Source organism: Zeugodacus cucurbitae, chromosome 2, assembly GCF_028554725.1.
Source record: "Zeugodacus cucurbitae isolate PBARC_wt_2022May chromosome 2, idZeuCucr1.2, whole genome shotgun sequence".
Taxonomy (NCBI): Eukaryota; Metazoa; Arthropoda; class Insecta; order Diptera; family Tephritidae; genus Zeugodacus; species Zeugodacus cucurbitae.
Window position 1 is genome coordinate 28,010,995 of NC_071667.1, and position 25,811 is coordinate 28,036,805.

The 25,811-nt window shown below is 35.9% G+C and overlaps 1 protein-coding gene across 9 annotated transcripts in view; it reads right to left on the bottom strand.

The window, feature by feature from the left end:
- Positions 1 to 13,205: 13,205 nt before the first annotated feature.
- Sdf4_2 (45 kDa calcium-binding protein) overlaps positions 13,206 to 25,811 on the bottom strand; it is a 50,746-nt gene continuing 38,140 nt past the window's right edge. For all 9 annotated transcript variants that reach the window (XM_029041304.2, XM_029041302.2, XM_029041303.2 and 6 more), the window contains 2 exons: positions 13,885 to 14,569; positions 13,206 to 13,790 (listed from right to left, as the gene is read on the bottom strand). In XM_029041304.2, the coding sequence (XP_028897137.1) occupies positions 13,716 to 13,790; positions 13,885 to 14,569 (760 nt within the window). In that variant the 3' untranslated portion in view covers positions 13,206 to 13,715. The remainder of the gene's footprint in view (positions 13,791 to 13,884; positions 14,570 to 25,811) is intronic.

A 25,811-nucleotide genomic window follows, 5' to 3' on the forward strand; every position in this document is an offset into this window, starting at 1 on the left:
CGCAATTTATTGATATAGTTTTATTAAGATTTACCCAAATATTCGGATATCGATGATCTTAATGCGATGATCTTACCTTAGCCACAAAAACGTGTGGCCGGGTCTGCTAGTTTTATATAAAGAAGGTATGGAGAGCATTCAAAATAATAACGTGAAAGAAGTATGTTGAACCAATGAGGGAGTTGACTAAATATCTCGAAGAAACCAAAATATTTAAACAAATTCATTGTTCAGGACACATCATAATATTAATAATTTGTATAAGAGATATATATACTTTGGTAAAAAATTTAGTACTTAACATGGTCCAGTATGTACGGGGATATTTGTAGTGGATCTGTCTCATTTAAATTGAATCAAATATAAAATGTGTGATTAGGAAATATATATGTATGTGTGTATGTAAATATGGAGTCCTGAAGTCGCTGTTATATGTCGTACTTACTCTATTGATACAATATAATATAATGTTTAAAAGTATGAGATAAATAACCGGTGGATTAGTTCATTTGAAGAGCAGAAGAAATGGCCCCTGTCTATTCGAAGCCTTATGTAACTTTATTTAATTAATATTTGAAATATTTACGGAGTCTTTTTTACAATTTATAGAATTTAATTTTCTACTAGAAATGTCAATATGGGCACTTTAAATCAATAACTCTCATATAGAATCTAAATTTCTTTCACGGAATCTCTACATTACCTTCATTTGCGTGTTGAAATGAAAGTTTCAAAATTTTATTTGTATTTCTTTAAAGGATTTCCAAATGTCAAGTAGCTTGAGAGCTTTCGCAAAAATCTGTCACTTCTTACTGGAACCGCGTCTGTTATATATATCAATAAATCTACATTAATTTTACTCCGCTTAAGCGGTTATAGCCGAGTCCACAACAGCGCGACACACGTCTTTCTGGCAGTTTGGCGCCAACTGGTTATACCAAGCGAAGCCAGGTCCCTCTCTACCTGGTCCTTCATCGGAGTGGAGGTTTCCCTCTTCCTCTGCTTCCATCAGCGGGTACTGAATCGAACACTTTCAGAGCTAGTAAGGACCATAGGGACCATAAATCTTCCGCAAAACCTTTCTCTCGAAAACTCCTAGTGCCGTCTCATCGGATGTTGACATCGCCCACGCTTCTGCACCGCAAAGTAGGACGGGAGTGATGAGAGACTTTTAGACTTTGGTATTTGTTCGTCGGGAGAGGACTTTACTTTGCAATTGCCTACTCAGTCCTGTTGGGAAGAGTGATTCTGCGTTGAATTTCCAGGCTGACATTGTTATTGATGTTAATGCTAATTCCCAGATAGACGAAATTATCTACAACTTCAAAGTTATGACTGTCAACAGTGACGTGGGAGCCAAGACAGGAGATATTTCGTTTTGTTCTCGTTCACCACCAGACCCATACGCTTCGCTTCCTTTCCCAGTCTGGAAAAAGCAGAACTAACGGCGTGGGTGTTGCTTCCAATGATATCGATATCATCGGCGTACACCAGTAGCTGTACACTCTTATAGAAGATTGTACCTTCTCTATTTAGCTCTGCAGCTCGTATTATTTTCTCCAGCATCAGGTTAAAGAAGTCACACGATAGTGAGTCACCTTGTCTAAAACCTCGTTTGGTATCGAACGGCTCGGAGAGGTCCTTCCCGATGCTGACTGAGCTTTTGGAGTTGCTCAACGTCAGCTTACACAGCTATATTAATTTTGCAGGGATACCAAATTCAGACATAGCGGCGTAGAGGCAACTCCTTTTCGTGATGTCGAAGGCAGCTTTACAATCGACAAAAAGGTGGTGTGTGTCGATCCTCTTTTCACGGGTCTTTTCCATGATTTGGCGTATGGCGAATATCTGGTCCAGGTCTAAAGCCACACTGAAAAGGTCCAATCAGTTTGTTAACGGTGTTTACGATGTTAAGGAGGCTCAGATTGTGGGGTCTCCCTTTTTTGGATTGGGTAGAGTACATTGAGATTGCAATTTCTTCCGACCATATTCCGCAAAGAAGCTGATACATGCACCCTATCAGCTCTTCGCCGCCGTATTTGAATAGCTCGGCCGGCAATCCATCGGGCCCCGCCGCATTGTTTTTCTTCAAGTGGCTTCTTCAAGTAATTTCTTCACGGTCGGGCAATGGAACATCTGTTCCATCGTCGTCGATTGGGAAATCAGGTTCGCCATCTCCTGGTGTTGTACTTTCTCTGCCATTCAGCAGGTTGGTGAAGTGTTCCCTCAACAAACTCAGTATATGCATATACAGTGGGGAGCAAAAGTGATTCCACGATCAACATTTTCATGTTTGAGCGCGCATAAAAAATAAACGATTGAAGTAAATGACAAAAACTTTTTTTTTCTTGAATATCTAGTTTATTTGTAACAATTATAAATAAATTTTCAACAATTCCTTTCGGAATATTATTCCACTATTGTTCAACACGCTCCCAAAGATCGTTTAGGTTGGAGGGGGCTGATTGATACTGTTCGAGCTGTTTTGTATTATAACTATGCCATTGCCTCCGTTACTATTTTGCTTTTTATGCCTAATTGTTACAAATAAACTAGATATTCAAGAAAAAAAAAAGTTTTTGTCATTTACTTCATTCGTTTATTTTTTATGCGCGCTCACTTTTGCTCCCCACTGTATGTATATATATATCTACATTAATATACATATATTATTAGACGATGATTAACCTAATTGAACTAAGTACTTGTTGCATAAACTTTGAATGTTTACTTTTCATAACCAAAAACAGCACCCTTTACATTTAGAGCGCACACAATTTGACGAATGTTTGTCTAATTGTCTGATAATACAGATCCCTTAAACCAATTTTCAAATACAAATGAGTATGTGTGTATGTATGCAGAAAGCTAATCTCTTGAGCATACAATAATAGAAAATGATAGCAACAACAACTAAAACGTATACAATAAAAGATAATAAATAATGAAATGCTAGTTAAAGTTGACAAGTGTCAGTTGCAGGCATGACAGCAGTCGCATTGCACTCACTTGCATACAAACACTTATGAATAAATATGTATATTATTTGTGCGAAAGCTGCATGTGTGCGCAGTAATATACTATATACATACATAATTGTAAGAATATGTAGAACACAATATAATATATGTGTGTACATTTAGTGTGCCTGTGTAAATATTTACCTTTTCAATGGCATATTTGATTTTCGCTCATCAATTGAAAATAGACAAAACCCAACGCTAGAGGGCGCACAGTAGGACAAATATGATAGTAGTTGTGCCAAAATCTGAAAAGCATTACTTACAATATTAAGTCATACAGTCCTTTTCACTTTGTGGACTTAAATTTGATTGGAATTCAGTCGGAAATGTCTGCGGGTCTTTGTAAGAGATTTTTTCAAAGAATTATACAAATTATCTGTAGCCGACTAATAGTATTTACAAACATACTTAATTTTGTAAATTTTTCCCTTTATAGTTTCGTGTTTATATTTTAATGTGAGGGATCACCTGGAACTGAAAGTGCTGCCTTTTGGAAAAATGTTATGTTATGTCTTTACCAGCAAAGCCACTAGGGTCTTTATTTAAATATAAAGAGAGGTGCAAATGTAGTGCATTAACTGCTTATTCAGTTCAAATTAGTTGTAGTTCGCAAAAGAGAACTCATTTCTGATCTGACGTGGATCCCGATGGGACAATGACTGAGGAGAGGTGAACTTTGTTAAGGGCGGAGAGCTCGATAGGCCTCTAATGATTCACTTTAGACTAGAAAGATGTGGTGACAGCGCAAGTGATAATGACTGACTAGCGCTTGTCCAGCTCAGCCGATTTAGTAAGCCGTATTAGTAAACCACAAAAAGCGCATACATTTTCAATCATTTGAGCATTATTTCTTTAAGCCAGACTTTTTCACACTCGAATAATGGGAACTGAGTTGTCATTCTTAGTTTGGTAGTGCGGGTTGTCATCGTCTCCGCGTTTATCATTAATCATTAAAAACTTGAAGAAATGCTCTCTACATGCTTAGAAAACAGGAATTAAGTATTATAAAAGTAAAATATTTATACGTCCGAGTACTGGAATCTGTAGAATATCCCTTGAACTTTTCAAGAATTGTGATAATATTTTATGGGTTACTGCCAAAAGATTTGAAAGTACATCCAAAATTGTCGTTTAGTTGGTTTTTTAAGAGTTGTACCCACTGTAGTTCAAAGGGAGCGAGCCTTAAGCGGATGCTGGGACGATATTGTTTTGTCAATTGCGGATATTCATAAGCTATAATATATGAATATACAGTGAGCACATATGCGAGTACATACAAACATACTTGCCTTGTATTTGTGTAGGCAAATAGCAATAAAACATGCATATGTATGCCACTATTGGAACAACAAGCAAGAGCGGCAATTTATTGAATAATCTAAATTTTGTCAAACACTATCTCCTCTCATCCGTCGCAGTAATCACCAAAGCTTCGGGCAATCAATTCTATACATATGTATGTACAGTATTGTTGTTGTTCCACAACGTACCGGTTGTTGTTGTTGCAATCTGTATGTGTTTGGGTGGTTGTTTGCTTTGCTGTTGTTGTGGCTTGTGCAAATTTGCACAAGTGGAACGGCACACGGCATTTAACACTCACTTGAGCTGACGTCTGCAACAACAATAATAACAACAATAATAGCAATAACCACATCGACACTTACATATAAGCCACATTCGGTGAGCTTAAAGGCGTTTGTCGGCAAACCAGCTTCTCTTTGGCTCGTTGCTTGCACAAACAAATTTGTATGCAACATTTTTGTTGTTTTGTTGTTTCTATTGGTCATACAGCTTGTTGGAAATAATGAATCTCAATGCAATGGGAATTTTGTTGCTTCTGCAAATATTTGGCAACTTGGCATTGGTGGCATGTGTGTGTGTGTCTGTCTGTCTGTTTTGCATAAGCATTTACTACGCAACTTGCAGTGGAACCAGCAACAACTACAGCAATTGCAATCAGCACAACAAATGCGCCAACAATGCAACAATACAATGACAACAACAATCGTATTAATACAACTACAGCTGCTTGAAAAGTTGGTAAGTGTATGCATAACAGCGACGATAACGATCCGGATGACGATGACAATGGTAACAGCAATGGCAACAACAACAGCTAGACAATATCAATGAATAAACAACGTGTCATGCTGACGGCTCTCACACCACCAGCATATGCGCATACAAATGCCTCAGACAACCAACGAACTGTGGTTGTGTTGCAGCAATGATGGATGCCAATGGTGGCACGTTGCAAATACAGCACAAGTAAATCTGCATTGACGTAAACTCAAAATTGGCTTTTATGTGTAAGGATATTTGTTTGTTTTAACAGTAGTTGTATGTAATGTCATTCCCTGCAGTGAATCGGACCATATCCGAACTGATGCGCTTTTCTGGCGATGCCTTATGTACCTACATACAAACGGAAAACACCAGAAACTGTATGTACGTATGTGTTACGACATTGGTACAAAATGAAATATTTAATCAAATTGGTGAAAAAATAGATATGAAAGAAAAATCTTCATGAAATTAAAAAAATATATAACCTAGTGGAAGTAAAGAATATGTAATAAGCATATGAGCTAATGAAATTGTAAAATACAGCTGAACTTCCCTAACTCGAATCACCATAATCCATAAAAAAAAGTTATAGAAGTTTTTATAGAAGAAGTTATGACCCGTTTCTAGACATATTTGTCACAGAGACACACTATTAGCAGAAAAATATACCCGCCGAATTACATTAAAATGTCTGAAAGATTTACCGATATTTTCGGTAAAAATTACCTTAGCCACTGAGTTCTTCATGTTCAATATCCGGGGCCTTGAAAAGTTATAGTCCGATTTCGGTAATTTTCTCACAAGTAGTGCCACAAATCATATACAGTATTTGTGCAAAGTTTTTTTCTGCTATCTTCATTGGTTTCTAATATACTGAGGTAATCAAAATTATTTACACATCGAACGTTTTTTTACAAGTTTCATACAAAAAGCATTTTCTTGTTGTTGTTGTTGTCGCAGGGTAATAAAATGTTGTTGTAAACCTTGATCTATTCCTGAGCGAATGAAGTCAGTTTGGCTAGAATAGCGAGCACTATGGCGGAGATATAAGCAAATTATCTACAGACTCGCAGTAGTCAAAAGTATTTACACACGGCGGTCCTTAGATTTGGTTTAAGCAAGAGTAGTAATTGGATTCTATTGCATTCATAACAACCTAACTCAGCTTTAAAATATAAAAATTGGTAAATAGAATGCCGAAAACAAAGGAATTGCGGGAACTGTCATACAAAATCCCACAATTAGTACTGTTAATATTGCAGCAGCATCAAATCAGCATATTACATGAACAGTCAATGATCCTACACTGTTAAGGACATTTAAAAATAAGGACATTTAAAAATATTAACATAAATACCTACGTTGTGCATAAAGTTGACCACTTCCGAAACCAAAAAAGCTTTATTTCCGAAAGCAAAAAAGCGATATGCCTCTCATTGCCTTAAAATGCATCCTAAAACCTGTCGTAGGCAGATACGGCTGAATTTTAGTTCCAGGGCTTCTTTAGTAAACTCTTTGTGCATTTACCACGTGAGAAGAAAAATAATGCAGTTTAGACGCTAAATAGAGTCGGGAGTGACATTATGATTTTTTGGTGAAATTTTCCTTACTTCTGTTTTAGAGATTTGGAGATTTGATGCCAATGGTAATGTAAACAATTATGAATGTATCGCCTTAGAATAGGAACTTATACTGAACATTAAAATGTTATAGTTATAGGTAAATAGAACAGGAGTTCATGTATTTTTGACGCCAAAAAAAAATTGTGTAAATACTTTTGACTACTGCGAGTCTTCATTTCATTTGCTTATTTCTCCGCCATATTTCTAACTATTCTTGCCAAACGGACTTCATTCGCTCGGGAATAGATCAAGGTTTACAACAACATAGCATTTTGTTACCCTGCGAGAACAACAACAACAAGCGAAAGCTTTTTGTGTGAAACTTGTAAAAAAACGTCCGATGTGTAAATAATTTTGACTACCTCTGTTTATATAACCCCTTATCCAACTCTCTTATTTCTGGGTGATACAAACAACTGAAGGTGAACAAAACTGTAATCCTCTGTGCAACATGTTGCGAGATAGTTGGAAACACACCGATGTATACTGGGGATTATAATGGTCTCTCAAATACCGCCTTTCGATTCTACCTTGATGATATCGTATACGTTCGTTCAACACAAAATCGGCTATAAAAACATTGTTTCTTTAATAAAAACTACTTAATTTAAATATTTGAACCAACGAATCCTTTTTTATTTCTTTTGTCAAAATGTCACAGTTGAGAAATCAGCTGTTTCGAATTTAAATTCTAAATCAAATGAAATCAAACGTATTGTCATTTCGGTTCCGATTTCCAGAACATTGATAAAATGTCCAATCTTATTATAATAAGAGTACATACATGATGGACTTTTTTTTCCAACTAGGGAAAATATAACTAGACGCCGACAAGTTCGTGTTAAAATAAGCAAAACTTACTTTTTGCAAACAAATGCAATGCACGCTCTTCTATTCCATATGTATGTATATATGTAGATATGTATGCAGTGTTAAGCTTATGCATTTGGTCACATGTTTGTATACATTTGGATAAAAATTGCATTACAAAAATGTGTTCACGCGCCAGTAAATCATGGACTTTTTTATGATGCCTGGAATTTGTAATAATGGAAAATGGTTGGTATTGCGCAATTTCCAGCTATTTTGGCAATTATTTTATTTCGTCTGCAGTCAGAAAATATTTGCATTGCGCTTTGAATATATCACATAACTGTATATATATATAGATATATATAGATAAATGTATGTAAATAATTTCACATATTTTGCTATGGCAAACAATTTTATAAATATTTTTCAAATAGTTTAAAAATAATGAAACGAATGGAGGAGGCTTTAGATATGATTTATTTGCAAATCAAAAAGGAAATTCATTAAATTGCACCAAATCGAAAGAAGCGAAAATATTTACAGACAACTTTTTAGTTAGCCTTGATTCATATTTATTTTGTACCAACAAAAGAATCGCTATTCAATAAATATATAACTTTATATTTCTTTTAAATATTAAAGCTGCTTGGGATTTTTTTTCTATTTATTTATTTCACTAGAAAAATTGTATTTCATATTAACAAAGTTAGATAACCACGTCTACAAGATGCAGTTAATCGACATGTTCTTAAAGCTTTGCGATACTAAGCCATCAATTGTGCTACAAAACTTAGATTTTCATGTGGGGTGTGGGTGTGGTACGGTTCGGTACTTTTAGGTAAAATAGCAAATGTTAATTACTACGCGATCAATTTCAATTATCGAGAGAAGTTTGCTTCAGCTGCTCCTTATTCTAGTAAGATGTGAAATTTTGCCTAAAAGCCGATGTTAACTTTCATCCGCTCCAACAAATTAGCGACGCTTTAGATATTAGTAGTTTCGAAATGGATATTAGTAGTTTAGATATTAGTAGTTTCAAAATGGATCCTTATTTATAAGCGGCTGTTATTACACAATTTTTTTCGGATGTCAAATTACAAACTCAGCTTGATCCTTGGAAAATATTTTAAATGCTTTGGCATGCTTATGCATAAATGAAATGCTGAAAGCTTGTTAGATTAACAGTTAAATTCCAATAGCAAGCCTTATAACTGCACAACTGTTGTTGTTGTTATTGTGTCGTGTATTAAATTCTCTGAATTGATTTTTCGCCTCGTGCACTCAGTCACGTTTTACTGCAGTGACATCGCCGGAAAAGGAAAAGGATATACATCCTGTTGCAGTGAAATGCAATTGCATATCTATGGAAATCTCAATGGCTGATGTATGATTACCATTGTGCACACAAACACACACACATACATATATACATATATATAAATCAACAGTGGCGCGCGTGTTTGTGTGTGTGAGAGTATTTTCATTTTTATAGTGGCACGTGTAAATTGCCAGCAGCTACAAAAGCAACAGTAAAAGCTATGGCAACACAAATGACAGTACGCCAGCATTGGCAATGACAACGCGCCGGCTGCCATATACGCAGCGCTGGCGCCAGCAACAAATGCAACAACAACAAGACTGCGCCTGAGCAGGCAGCACGCAAGTGCAGAGGAAATAAAATGCAGTTTGCATTTTCGTCAACGTAATAAAATGACATTGGACCGAAAAAGTAATATGCGAGTGCGGGGTGGTTGTTCCACTCGAGTTGGACTTGAGTGCAAACGCTTTGGTTTGGGTTATAAAATATTGTGGGATGTGGGTTGGTGGTTCTTTTAACTCCTGTTGGCAATTTCTTCTGCTCTCACTTTTTTCGTTACTCATTCTCGACTCGCATGAATGTACGTCATTCATGGCTGATAAATTGACATTGAGCTGCGAATTGTATTTGATAGCTTCAAAATTGTTTGTACGCTATAAATTTTTCATGTATTCAATTTCGTTAAAACGGACGTATACTCGTTCAGACATACATAGATATATGGTAAATGGAAGTGCACTGTGCGATTGTTAGCTGGTGATATTATCACATATTAGCAATACAGTAGTTTTACGAAATAACGAACACATTAATTAATTTCGTTAATTCGAGTACTCACTTAGAAGTATGTTTTTCAATACAAATGAGTTCAATATTCGTAAATTGCAGTTTATTAAATTGTTTTATTAATTATTTGTTAAAAATTTAAAAACCATAACAAAACAATTCAAATTCAATAAATTCTTCCAAAATGGACCAATTCTGATTCTTATACTTCTATTTAGTGTTGATCAATAATTTTAGGCTTTTTTTATACTCTCGCAACAAATGTTGCTAAAGAGAGTATTATAGTTTTGTTCACATAACGGTTGTTTGTGTCACCAAGAAATAAAAGAGTTAGATATGGGGTTATATATATATAAATGATCAGGATGACGAGTGGAGTTGAATTCCGGATGTCTGTCCGTCCGTTTGTCCGTCCGTGCAAGCGATAACTTGAGTAAAAATTGAGATATCTTAATGAAACTTGAAACACATGTTCCTTGGGACCGTAAGAGGGTTGTTTTCGAAAATTGGCAAAATCGGTCCGCTGCCACGCCCACAAAATGGCGAAAACCAAAAACACATAAAGTGTCATAACTAAGCCATAAATAAAGTTATAAGAGTAAAATTTGGAACATAGGATCGCATAAGGGAGGGGCACATTTGAATGTATTTTTTTTGGAAAAGTGGGCGTGACCACGCCCTTAAATATGTTTTTTGTATATATCTTGCAAACCAATAAAGCTATATAAACCAAACTTTCTGCAGTCGTTTCTTTTAGGCGTTTCTTTATACAGTCCAAAAATGAAAGAAATCGGATAATAACCACGCCCACCTCCCATACAAAGGTTAGGTTGACAATTACTAAAAGTAGGTTAACTCACTAACGAAAAACGTCAGAAACACTAAATTTCACATAAGAAATGGCAGAAGGAAGCTTCACTGAGATTTTTTTTACAAAATGGAAAATGGGCGTGGCGTCGCCAACTTATAGGTTAAAAACCATATCTCAAGAACTATTCGATCGATTTCAATGAAATTCAGTATATAACACTATCTTGACACCCTGATGACACGGGTGGAATATGGGCGGTTCACAACTTCGTCTACTTCCCATATAACTCAATTTTGAATTCATTTGATTCGTTCACTTTATAATACATATATAGTACCTAAGGGTAATTTTTCACCGAAAATATAGGTAAATCCCTCAGATATTTTTATGTAATTCATTCTCTCTGAAGTTTTTTCTTATAACAGTTTCTCTCTGTACCTGAAATGGTAAAAATCGGGTCATAACTTCCCCCAGATCCCATATACCTAATTATAAGTAATATTAAATTAAGTGAGCGCGTAGTCTTCGATACATTGTATCTTGGTGGTGAAAACGAGTGAAATCGGTTTAGGATTTACCTCAGTCCCCATATACTATTTATGGTGATTTTCGTTATTCTAATGAACTTTATGCCGAATATATGGGTCGAATTGTGTTGTCTTTATAAAATTACATCAATAAATTGCGAGAGTATAAAATATTCAGTTACACTCGAACTTAGCCCTTCCTTACTTGTTAAATTATTGGTTACAAACCTGGAATGATCTTAAAGGGTTAGGTGGGTTTCAAAATTTACGAAATTTGTAAAAAGAAAACTTTTTGTCTTAGTAAATGGCACAATATATTTAAAATATTCTCCAGTAATCCGAGTAAAATACGAAAAAAATGGGTTAACACATATCTTCGACATATCACTATTCACTGTCATTGATCGAAGATTTTTTATTTTATTTTATTACCACTATTTTTTCCGAGCGAATATACATAGATGAAAATTTCACAAAAAATTATTATTTTTTTGTTCAAAGTCTGTAAAAATTTAAATTTTAAAATTAAAATTTTCATTTGTTCAATAACGAGATTTATCCATGTACTATCGAAATATTTTCGGTTTAATAATTATAGGTGGACCAATAATGAGTTATGCTGTTCACGGCAAGAGCATTTATTTCAGACGTCAAGAGAGATTAGGTACCAAATACTAAGATATTATCCGATCAGATACAGAATGAACATTTCCATGAATTTCATTTTCAAATAAATTTTTATAATCGTCTTCAAAGATATTATCAACCTATAGTTTAGGTTTATATGAGAGTGCGCCAATAATATTGAATTTTCGTGAGAAAACTGAAAAGGTAAATCATGTCGGAAATACATATCTTTTATGAATATTTGTGTATGTCAAAGAGTTGCTTAAAATGAGTTTCATTTAGCGACTTTAGCCTGTTCTCCGTCAATCAAGAGATATCTGGCCGGGTCTTAATTGTATGTATCTTGAAATAAAAGACAATAATATCAAATTTAAAGCTGCTATTGAAAATTTTGAATGCCGCTACAATAGGTGTTACGCCCTCGATGACAATTATGTTAAGTATTAAATTGAATTGTTTAAAAGAATTTAGTTTTTGGAAGAAAGAAACGTCACTGGACATTTAGCTCCGGTTTCTATGATGGTTTTAAACATAATTATTTTACATATATGTATATACAATGTGGGTTAGGCATATGTACATAAATCTACCCGTACAATTGGTTATAATGCTCAAATTTATAATTACTTTTGAGGTGAAAGACGAAATCTCTAAGTTTAAGGAATTAAATCCGTTTGTTTAAAATAAATGAAATTGTTTTAAATTCAATCAAATAAAAAAATATTTCATTTCATTGAATTAAATTTCAAGATAGAAGCCTTGTTCACAAGAATCTTTTATTTGCTGTGATCTCAGCAAAACGTAATACTTAATTTTATATTCGGAGTATTTTCCTTCCATATATGTATATTGCATATTCTCCGATGTTGGTGAAACCATGAAACGTTTAATATATATCGTTTTAGGGATTTCATTTAAAAAATGTGTAAAAGATCTTTTTAATAAAAATAAAATTATGTATATAATTTTGTTAATGCAATTTTAGGTAAACTTTTTTTGAGTATTTTTAAAACTTATAAAATATAAAAGTATAACAAATTTTTTTAAAATTACTTCCCATTTTAACAAAAATAATTTCTTAGAACATAATATCACTAACGATTCACATTGCTTGTTTAACATCCAATTGAGAAATATATTATGATATTACTATAATTATAGTTAAAAAATAATTCAGTAATAGTAAAATGTATAATTATTTAAAATAAACTTAAAATAATTTGCAAAAATATTAAAAGCAATAACTAAAGTTTTTTTAATTCCAATTGATTTAAATTTCTTTAGGAATGCAAGAAAAGTTAAACTTTGAAATTGTATTTTGTATTTGGGCTTTACCGCCACTTAAATTAAAAACAAATGCACCCACATATTTTAAAACTCCGTATTTTAATAAATAGAATAGATATTTTCTTTCAGTGTATATTGATAATATAGAATATATAATATGATAAGATTATATTATATTTGGAAAGATTTTTTGTTAGTTCAACTCAAAATTTTCTATGTGCAATTTTTTTACACATGACCGTATCCACGAACTGAAGCTAAGCTTGTAAAACTGCGCTTAAAGTAACCAAAAATATATTCTAGTATATTAATTATTTATTGTTGTTTGTTTAACAAAAATATTTATGATACAATATTATATTATTGAATTATAATAAAATTTGAATATTCAGTTTTTTCTACTAAACTGCAATAAAAATTGTTTATTTTTTTATTTCTACGAATTGACTTCATGCTAATTTATTTGATCTATATAAATAATATATTTTTAGGTATATAAAATTTATCAATAAATAAAATTTCAATCAGATTTTCATTAGAAAAAATTTCTTATTTTAACATTTTTGAGATTATTCTATTCAAAATATTTTGGTTAAGTTAAACGTAATAAATTCCATTTACATTAATTGACCAAGTAATTCAAATAATTCTAATTGAAATAGTTAAATAATTGTGCAGATTCTCTTTCTAAATTTTTCACATGATTTATATACACTGCAATCTGGTTAGACCGATATAACTGTTTACATACATAGACTTTTTGAAGTCTTAAGTTCCCCAGATTAGAGGCAGCCTCCATTTCCTTATAAATACAACTTGACTTCAACGGTGCATTTAGAATTCCGTGTGGAAACTATTAGCCGTGTCGATCATTTTTGAGGTGAGAAAAATCTCCGCGTTTTCAGTTAACTGAAAGAGTAACATATTAAATTATAGTTATACTTGTAAAATACACTTTAAGTAGCAGCTTGGCTTTCACCTTCACCTGGTCGTATTCACTCACCTCATTCAACGTAAGTCGTCCATCCTTGTTCTCATCACATAAACTGAATAGTGTTGCCGCCTCTTGCAGCGCATAACGCGGCGTCTTCGGATTCACATAATTCAACAACTCTTCTCTATCCGCCTTGCCATCGTTATTCTTGTCAATAATTCGTTTGAATTCCGCCCTTCTCTCCACTACCGTTTGTGAGATGAGCGACTTTCTACGTAAATCGTCATCATCATCCACATTTACCTCGGAGAACTCGTCGATCGTCAACGTATCATCACCATCTTGATCGAATTGTCGCAGTAAATCATCAACTAATTCGAGTAAATTTGATATACTCGATTCGGGATGTCGAAATGAAAGATATTCATCTATTGTGAGGCTAAATAGATCGGTGCGCGCCGCTTCGGACCAACGTGCCTTGTCGCGCATCATATCTTCGCGCGCCTTTCTATTCAAAGCCGTGTGTTTAATCTCATTGTGTTCATCAATATCCGCATCGGTCATGCCGTGTTCTTTTAGAAAGAAGGTATGATATTCTTCCCATGTGATTAAACCATCGGCGGGAGATTTGTCAACATGTTGGAATTCGCGTGGATTGTTTTGTATCGCCTCCTCAATATGATCCAAGATCTTTTGATTTATATAAACACCAAGTTCTTGAATAGTCAGCTCGGAGTTACCATCACGATCAGCACTAAGGGAGAAATTAGAGAGACAATAATGAATTAGAGTGAATAGTACAGAAAGTTGTTGTTTTTATAATCTCGCAACATGTTGCGAAGAGAATACTCTCTTTTTGTTAGGTTATATATACCAAAAAGATCAGGATAACGATTAGAGTTGCATCCCGAATGTTTGTCTGTCTAAGAAGGTTGCTTTCGTAGTTGGGCGAAATCGGACCTCTGCCATGCCCACAAAATGGCGAAAACCGAAAATGTATAATAAAATACCATAACTAAAAGATAAAAAATTCAAGTAAATGAATGAAAGAAAAATTACAAAGGATCGCACTGGGAAGGGGCATAGTTTTTGTTTTTTTTTTTTTGGGAAAGTGGACGTGGACCCGCCTCCTACTGACATTTTTGTACATATCTCGCACACTACTAAAGCTATATCAACCAAACACTCTAGAGTCGTTTCTTCCTTATACAGACTAAAAATGGAGGAAATAGGTTTGTAACCACGACTGCCTTCTATACAAAGGTTATCGTGATGTAAAAATAAAAATGCTTTAATTTCGTAAGGAAAAATACCAGAAATCTTAAATTTCATGGTAAAGATAGCACACAGGAGCTGAACTCAAGTTTTAAATGGGCATGGCTCCGCCCACTTATAAGTCAAAAACCATATCTCAGAAACCGCTCGACCAGTTTCAACGAAATTTGGATCGAACAATTCCTTTGGCTTCTCAATTTTATAGTTTGAAAACGTGCGAAATCAATTCAAAACCACGCTTAATTCTCATATACCAAAATTTTGAAATCCAACTGATTCGTTCACTATACTAAATATAAGTTAAGTACCAGTGCAGATATCAAAATAAAACTTTGCACAAATACTGTAGTTCTAGTGTAGCATAGCCAGTATAAGATCGTCGAAATCGGACCTCCAAGATATTCTTAAGAAATTCAAGGGAGATGTTTCTTCTAAGTGTTTACCGCTGTGCCTAAAATGGGCAAAATTTGACCAATATTTCTTCTAGCCCCATACACCTCATACACGGATTTTCAAACTTCCGGGCTTTATACCGCATATATCGGTTAATATGTGAGATATCTTAGCAAAATTCTTCTTCTTCTTCTTGACTGGCGTAGACACCACTTACGCGGTTATGGCCGAGTCCAAAACAGCGCGCCACGTATCCCTCCTTCTGGCAGTTTGGCGGCAATTGGTTGAACCAAGCGAAGCCAGGTCCCTCTCCACCTGGTCCTTCCATCGGAGTGGAGGTCTCCCTCTTCCTCGGCTTCCACCAGCGGGTACTGCATCGAATACTTTCAGAGATGGAGCACTTTCATCCATTCGAACAACATGACCTAGCCAGCGTAGCCGATGTTTTTTTATTCACTGGACTATGTGGATTTCCAGGCTGACATTGTTATTGCTGTTAATGCTGGTTCCAAGGTAGACAATATTATCTACAACTTCAAAGTTATGACTGTCAACAGTGACGTTGGAGCCAAAACGCGAATGCGCTGACTTCTTGTTTGACGACAGGAGATATTTCGTCTTGTCCTCGTTCACCACCAGACCCATACGCTTCGCTTCCTTATCCAGTCTGGAGAAAGCAGAACTAACGGCGCGGGTGTTGTTTCCAATGATATCGATATCATCGGCGTACACCAGTAGCTGTACACTCTTATAGAAGATTGTACCTTCTCTATTTAGCTCTGCAGCTCGTATTATTTTCTCCAGCATCAGGTTAAAGAAATCACACGAGAGTGAGTCACCTTGTCTGAAACCTCGTCTGGTATCGAACGGCTCGGAGAGGTCCTTCCCGATCCTGACGGAGCTTTTGGTGTTGCTCAACGTCAGCTTACACAGCTATATTAATTTTGCAGGGATACCAAATTCAGACATAGCGGCGTAGAGGCAACTCCTTTTCGTGATGTCGAAAGCAGCTTTAAAGTCGACAAAGAGATGGTGTGTGTCGATCCTATTTTCACGGGTCTGCTCCAAAATTTGGCGATGGTGAATATCTGGTCTGTTGTTGATTTTCCAGGTGTAATGCCACACTGATCAGTTTGTTGACGGTGGGCTTTAGTCTTTCACACAATACGCTCGACAAAACCTTATACGCGATGTTGAGGAGGCTTATCCCACGGTAATTGGCGCAAATTGTGGGGTCTCCCTTTTTGTGTAATGGGCAAAGTACACTGAGATTCCAATCGTCAGGCACGCTTTCTTCCGACCATATTCTGCAAAGAAGCTGATGCAAGCACCTTATCAGCTCTTCGCCACCGTATTTGAATAGCTCGGCCGGTAATCCATCGGTCCCCGCCGCCTTATTGTTCTTCAAGCGGGTAATTGCTATTAAATTGTGGGGTCTCCCTTTTTGTGTAATGGGCAAAGTACACTGAGATTCCAATCGTCAGGCACGCTTTCTTCCGACCATATTCTGCAAAGAAGCTGATGCAAGCACCTTATCAGCTCTTCGCCACCGTATTTGAATAGCTCGGCCGGTAATCCATCGGCCCCCGCCGCCTTATTGTTCTTCAAGCGGGTAATTGCTATTCGAGTTTCTTCACGGTCGGGCAATGGAACATCTGCTCCATCGTCGTCGATTGGGGATCGAGTGCGCCATCTCCTGGTGTTGTACTTTCACTGCCATTCAGCAGGCTGGAGAAGTGTTCCCTCCACAAACTCAGTATACTCTGGTCATCAATAATTAGATCACCTCTGGGGGTCCTACAGGAGTGTGCTCCGGTCTTGAAACCATCAGTTAGTCCCCGGATCTTTTCGTAAAATTTTCGTGCACTACCCCTGTCGGCCAGCTTGTCAAGCTCTTCATACTCACGCATTTCGGCCTCTTTCTTTTTTTGTCTGCAAATGTGTCTCGCTTCCCTCTTCAGCTCTCGGTATCTTTCCCATCCCGCTCGATCGCAACATTGCGAGGTAGGCAGTCTGTTTTCTCTCCTCAGCCGATCTGTTGTGCCAAAGACACCTTCTTTACCCACCCTAGCGTTGAAATCGCCAAGCACGATTTTGACATCGTGACGGGGGCAGCGCTCATAGGTACGCTCTAGGTGCTCATAGAAGGTATCTTTGATCACTTCGTCCTTCTCTTCCGTCGGGGCGTGGGCGCAAATCAGTGATATGTTGAAGAACCTCGCTTTGACGCGGATTGTGGCTAGACGTTCATCCACCGGAGTGAATGCCAGGACTCGACGACGGAGTCTCTCTCCCACCACGAATCCCACACCGAATTTGGCCGCTGTAGTAGATGTCACAAGGACCCACCTTCTTCCGTCCTTGTCCCGTCCATCGCATTTCTTGGATTGCGGTGATGTCAGCCTTTACTCTTACGAGGACATCAACCAGCTGGGCACCTTCCCAATTAAGGGTCCGGACATTCCAGGTGCATGCCCTTAATTCGTAGTCCTTTAAACGTTTGCAGTGGTCGTCATCAAAATTGGGGTCTCTCATCCGAGGCTTACCAAAATTCAGTAACCGTATAATCTTGGATATACTGTAACTTGGTGGTGAAAATGATTGAAATCGGTTTAGGAATTACCACGGACCCCATATACTATTTATAACGATTTTCGTTATTCTAGTGAATTTATGACGAATATACTGAACGATGTGTGTGTAATCTTAATAACATTAAATAAATAAATTGCGAGAGTATATAATGTTCAGTTAGACTCTAACTTAGCCCTTCCTTGTTTGTTTGTTAAGTGTTTCACAGGAAAATACATTAGTGTACGGGTCGTGTTTTGGCTCTCCCAGTTTTCCTGCTTTACACCGATAGTAGAATACAGAGTTCCGTGACATAGTTTTTTTAGAGTCATAATAATATGAAGGCTAGTGATAAGATCGATTGCGCAGTAAGTTTGAATTACCAATCTAATACTATAATTCCAGCTCAAATATTCTTAAAAAAAATTAAAAAGGAGGATGCGTTTGCAAGAATAATACAATGAAGTAAACTAAATATACCAGTGTCAAGAATAGACAAGTATAATTTAAATAAGAATCTACCCGACTACATATTAAAAACATTAATAAACTGCATTATTTTCGATTCTCCCAAGTGTTTTATTGAATTAACGTAAAATACCGTTTAAAACTTTTTAATTTAGCCGCCGAAAATTGTTAAGCTCTGATATGCCGGCTATCTTCGCGAAACTTTGCCCAACCGAAACTATTTCGGAACTATTTTCAACCGTACTAACAATCTTACACGCATACAGACAGACATGCATAGGAAAATATACTTGTATATGTACAAACATTTCTGCCACCGAAAATGCGAAAATGTTCTAAGATTATCACAACGTTTCGGTAAACACGTTAGCTCCTTCACACACAATTCGCAACTACCCAGTGGAAGTAAATGAAAGAGCTTTTTACTGTTAAGTGGTATATTCGAAAGTACTATTTTACTGGGAAAGGATTTTAAGAACGATTATATTTCTGACTAAATGTGAAACGTCATTGTCATAAAACTTGTTGAGACATTTATAGAAAGAGCATAAACTCTTTAGTTTAGTTTAGATATTAAATGTTATGCCACTTACTTCGAGAGAATGCAATAAGCGAGTCAGAGTGTTTGATGTGTATCTCAGAAGTACCACGCTTTTCTATACTACCATTATAAAGACAAACAATTTGTATGTATGTTTGTAATGAATAATTTTAAAAACTAATGTGCCGATTTCAAAAATTCTTTCACCATTGGAAAGTTACATTCACCCCGAGTAGCATATACTATATTTATTGCTAGAATTTCAACTGTCTGGAAATAGTTCCCAGGTAAGGGTACCAAAAAGACTCCGTGATGGCTATCTTAATCTGAAACTGAAAATCGTCTTACAAGTCATTCTCTACGCATCGCAATCGCGTGCCAGAGAGTCGAGTAAATTTCAAAACCTGCTCCCTTGAGAGTCGAGTACGGAGCGTGTGCAGGGGCTTGAAGAACAAAATATTAGAAATATACAAACTCGCACTAGGGCGTCGAACTCTTAGCGTTCCCAACGCCTTCGTAATCAGAGAGAAAGACAACGGACACCAAAGTCTAGAGGTCGTAATCAAGTTTTAGCTCATTACAAATAAAATATAATTTCGTATTCGAATAATCCTAATTTTGTAATATTTTTTTAATGAACCCACGCAAGAAACGGGAAAGTGTGTATAAGTGTGCAAAACCTTATAACTTTTGAAATGTTTCTTTAAACCCGTGCGAAGCCGGAGCGGTCTGCTAATGTTTTCAAATTTTTATACTCTCGCAACAAAAGTTGCTAAATAGAGTATTATAGTTTTGTCCACATAACGGTTGTTAGTAAGTCCTAAAACTAAACGAGTTAGATATAGGGTTATATATACCAAATTGATCAGGGTGACGAGTAAAGTTCAAATCCGGATGTCTGTCTGTCCGTCCGTGCAAGCTGTAACTTGAGTAAAAATTGAGATATATTAATGAAACTTGGAACACGTGTTCCTTGGCACCATAAGAAGGTTAAGTTCGAAGATGGAAGATGGCGGAATCGGACCACTGCCACGCCCACAAAATGGCGATATCCAAAAACGCATAAAGAGCTATAACTAAGCCATTAAAAAAAATCTATATAAAAATAAAATTTGGAACATAGGATCGCATTAGAGAGGGGCACATTTGAATGCAATTTTTTTGGAAAAGTGGGCGTGACCACGCCCCCAAATAGGTTTTTTGTATATATCTTGCAAACCAATAAAGCTATATAAACCAAACTTTCTGCAGTCGTTTCTTTTAGCCGTTTCTTTATACAGTCCAAAAATGAAAGAAATCGGATAATAACCACGCTCACCTCCCATACAAAGGTTAGGTTGAAAATGACTAAAAGTGCGTTAACTCACTAACGAGAAACGTCAGAAACACAAAATTTCACAGAAATGATAGCAGAAGGAAGCTGCACTCACATCTTTTTACAAAATGGGAAATGGGCGTGGCATCGCCCACTTATGGGTCAAAAACCATATCTCAGAAACTACTCGACAGATTTCAATGAAATTCGGTATATAATATTTTATTAATACCCTGATGACATGTGTGGAAAATGGATGAAATCGGTTCACAACCACGACAACTTTCTTTATAACTCAATTTTGAATTCCATCTGATTCCTTCACTTTATAATATATACATTAGGAACCAATGATGATAGCGAAATAAAACTTTACACAAATACAGTATATGAGTATATACTTGTGAAAAAATTGTCGAAAACGGACTACAACTTTTCAAGGCCACAGATATCGAACATGTTGAACTCAGCGCCTAAGCATAAATTTTAACCGAAAATATGGGTAAATCTCTCAACTAATTTAATGTAATTCAGAGGAAATTGTTTTCTTCCAATAGTCTGTCTCTGTTCCAAAAATTATTAAAATTGGGTCACAACATCCCCTAGCTCCCATATACCTAATTAAAGGTTTTTCAAAAATTCGTTGGGCTTTATTACGCATATATGTATTGGTTAATATGTGATATATCTTAGCAAAATTAACTGAACGTATAGTATTGGATATAGTGTACCTTGCTGGTGAAATTGAATGAAATCGGTTCAGGAATTACCTCAGCCCTCATATCTATATATCACGATTTAAGTTATTCTATTAATCTTTATGCCGAATTTATGGGTAAATTTGTGCGTTATCTTAATAAAATTTCTTCAATAAATTGCGAGAGTATAAAATGTTCGGTTGCACCCGAACTTAGCCTTTCCTTACTTGTTAAATCTTACTTTTAGAACGTAAGTTGTTATTATTGTGCTTTCACTCTTTTCTTGCACTCTTTAAGGGTGTTTAGCGTTGAGTTTATTCCATTTCCTTCTGAGGTTATATTGAAATGTTTGCGTGTATTTGTGTTCAAAAAGTAATAAATATACTCTAAAACTTTTTATTTGCTTTTTCAAGTTATCAAGATCTTTAAATTGTTGTAGCTCTGCGTTCGCATTCCGAAACCTTTAGCGTCTGCCGCTGCAGACTGGAGCTTAAAAAGTTTTGGATTTACATTTTAAATGTCGCAATGCAGAACGGATCTAAACAAAGATAAGTAAATAATACAAATACAACAAATATATGTACAAACATGTGTATATATGTATATATGTATATTTATATATTTGCGTTTATGTGCTCGCAGTTATATAGACCACTTAATTTAGATAATTGTTGCCAACAAATGGACGCTTGATATTTCGTTTGTGTCCTAGATGCCAGCATATCATTTAAAATTGGACCGAAACTGTAATTGTAGCCATTTTGTTTGAAAGTAATTAAATTGTAATACATTTTTGAACTTGTTCAATTTTAATTGAAATATAGGTTTTAATTTAATTTTGATTTTAATTGCTCAGAGAGCACACTTTTATTGGAAAACGGAATTAATAAAAAAATTGTTTTGTTAAAAATAGCGGTGATGTATATACATATGTATAAAATAATATAAAGATAACTAAAACCATAATGTCATGTGCCCAATATATTTTTCCTAAGCCGCTGCAAGGGTCCTCAAAGCAGAGGTTAGTAAGTATGGCCGCAAAAGAAATTATCTGCAAGAGCCTCATTCAGCAATTAACTGCGGGCTTTTAAATATTTACTTGTAAGCACTTATGCAAATGCATCGACGTTGATTAAAATATGCACGTGAGCTTTTAAGGTCGTTCTGCATAAAAATTCAGCGCGACACAGCTGCTCGCGGCGACCTGCGTGTTGCACACGAAAAATCATAAATATATGTATGCCATTCATGCACATTTCCAGCTGTTTTATTTTCATTTCCCTCGTCTTTATTATTAACATTTTTAATATTTCCTTTGTGTCATAGTGCTACAGTTTACATGCTTGCGGCTTTTGTGGAACAAATTAAAATTTAATTCCTTTTAGCATTTAGCATTTACTCAGCAGCTGCATGGAAATTCGCACCAATCTGCAACGCATACTGTGTCGTGTGGTGTGAATAGCGTGAGGGTGGAGAATTTGAAATGCAAAAACTGCAAAAATATAATGGAAATGCTAAAAATATGGCTGTGGCGCGCAAATAATATCTATATATATGCATATGTGTGTGTATATGGATTTGATAAGTCGGAATGCGGGCACTCATACGCCATGTACGCCGAAATTGCAGATTAAAATATCAGACACATGCACACACGCACACAGTTCATTTTTGCACATATTTGTGCAGCCTTTACATATTAGCGTGCATGTACATATGTTTGTATGTCATGCGTATGCATGTATGTAAGTATGCAAATGTATTTGCGTGTGATGCTGAGTGCAAAAACGACATAATAATTATGCGCTCACACCCGCAGTGCAAAGTCGCTGCACTCCATCGCCCCCGCTGGTTACATAACTGACTAAATATTGCCAGTTGCATGCCAGTTTGTGACTACACATATGTAGAATGTGTGTAGAAAACAAAATCACTTTGGGAGCTCGTGTGGCGTGTTGATGTGTGCAACCGCGGAATGTTATAGGAGAAAAACAGCATACCGACTAACGGGAATGCTGACACACACATACACTTTCACAGATCTGGGCGGGAATTTGCGTTCATCGATTTCAACTCATCATCGACGATTTTTAACCCTGAACAAAAACGCTTCTCGGTTCGTTTTTGCCGCTAATTCCCTAGCGCAATTTTGTTTTTCTTGTTATGCAGCGCGGTATTTGAGTAGACGATTAAAAAGTGAAATGCGTTGACTGACTGCTAAAGCCACATATTCGTGGAAGTTGAACCTTTTTATTATCAGAGCAATGATTAAGAATGTTCACTGCGAAATCAATCCGTCTAAGGCAGTTGACAGAGAAGAAGATAAGATAAAAATGTGATGTGCCTATAAAAGCCTCTATAATATTTAGTAAGAAGCATGACATTCAAGGCAATAATTGTTGATATTGGCGGAAGCTACGAATTCTGCAAATCGAACGAAATGAACAAAGAGTGCGAGGACGAGATTAAAAGTGGAGAAACCACCACGAAGTACATTTTTGCCTCTTCCAAAAAGTGGAGTTTTTAGTGTGGTGACTTTAAATGGTGGTATATTAATTTAAGCCCGGATTTCGTGAAAGTAAGCCTAAACTCTCAAACTAAACTTAAGGTGTAAAGTGGGTTTCAAAAATTCAATTTAAAAAAAAAATAGGTTTTATTAAATAGTGGAATTAGTTTAAAATATTATCCAAAAATATCATATCATATATACCCTTTGAAAGTTCCGCCCTGATGCCACGCGTTTACTTCAAAACTCAATTTTTTAAGTCAGTGGCCTCGATATTTCGAAAAGTTATGTAGTGATTTTGTTCGATTTTTATACTCTCGCAACAAATGTTGCTAAAGAGAGTATTATAGTTTTGTTCACATAACGGTTGTTTGTAACACCCAAAACTAAACGAGTTAGATATAGGGTTATATATACCAAAGTGATCAGGGTGAAGAGTGGAGTTCAAATCCGAATGTCTGTCTGTCCGTCCGTCCGTCCGTCCGTCTGTGCAAGCTATAACTTGAGTAAAAATTAAGATATCTTGATGAAACTTGGCACACTTATTTCTTGGCACCATAGGAAGGTTGCTTTCGAAAATGAGCAAAATCGGACCACTGCTACGCCCACAAAAAGGCGAAAACCGAAAACACATAAAGGGCCATAACTAAGCCATAAATAAAGCTATGGAAATAAAATTTGGTATGAAGGATCGCACTATGAAGGGGCATATTTGGATGTAATTTTTTTGGGGAAGTGGGCATGGCCCCGCCCCCTACTAAGTTTTTTGTACATATCTCGCAAACCAATAGAGCTATATAAACCAAACTTTCTGCAGTCGTTTTTTTTAGACACTTCCTCATACAGTCTAAAAATTAAAGAAATCGGATCATAACCACGCCCACCTCCCATACAAAAGTTAGGTTGAAAATTACTAAAAGTGGGTTAACTCACTAACGAAAAACGTCAGAAACACTAAATTTCACATAAGAATTGGCAGATGAAAGCTGCACCCAGATTTTTTTACAAAATGGAAAATGGGCGTGGCGTCGCCCACTTATGGGTCAAAAACCATATCTCAGGAACTACTCGACCGATTTCAATGAAACTTGGTTTGTAATAGTTTCCTTACATCCCAATGATATGTTGTGAAAATAGGACAAATCGCTTCACAACCACGCCTACTTCCTATATACCAGAACTTTGAAGACGATCTAAATCGTTTACTTTACAATATATAAAGTAAGTACTAGTGAAGATATCGGTGCAGAACTTTGCACAATTACTATGTTAATAATGTGGCAGCCCCATTCTAAAAATCGCCGAAATCGGACCATAGGTTTTTAAGGCCCCATATATCGAACACGAGGACCTCGATGCTTCTAACCTAATATTATGGTTTCCAACTTTCAATGGACTTTATACAATATATATGATGAATCACGCCCACTTTTCAAAAACAATTACATCTAAATGTTCACCTCCCTAATGGAATCCTATGTTCCAAATTACATTTTCATAACTTTATTTATGGCTTAGTTATGACACTGTATAGGTTTTCGGTTTCCACCATTTTGTGGGCGTGGCAGTGGACCGATTTTGTCCATCGAAAGCAACCTCCTCAGGGTGCCAAGAAACATGTGTTCCAAGTTTCATTAAGATATCTTAATTTTTACTCAAGTTAAAAACTATTATACGCTGTGCAACAGGTTGCGAGAGTATAAAAATTGTATCAATACCATTGTTTTTAGTCTCTGAAATCCACATAACCTAATCTACTTTTAACAGTCCCTGGTTGAGTTCATGTAGCAGCACATTCAGTGTCACCACCTATAGGAGAGAGGCTGAGAATTCTCGGCTTGGGTAATACCCAATAGTGTGGTACATAGTGGGTTAGTCTATTTGAATATTAGATCAAGTTCTATTGATGTTCATTGACTGTTCTCTAACCTTGAGTAGCGATACTATCCCATCTCAGCAACTACTCGACCAATTTGTACAAAATTCGGTACATGACATACTATTTATACCATTATATTATTTAAATGGGTGAAATAATAAGGAATTCTAAAATAACTTCCCCCATCATTTGCATTTCGTTATCACCTAAATCCTCACATTGCTCACCCAGCCATTTTAATGTGGGGTAAGTACTTTGTATACACTCTTGTGAATCGTCAGCGCTATGCAAACTTAACCTAATGAATGTAAATTCTAAGCCAGAACCTATTATGCTATTCCACTCATTAG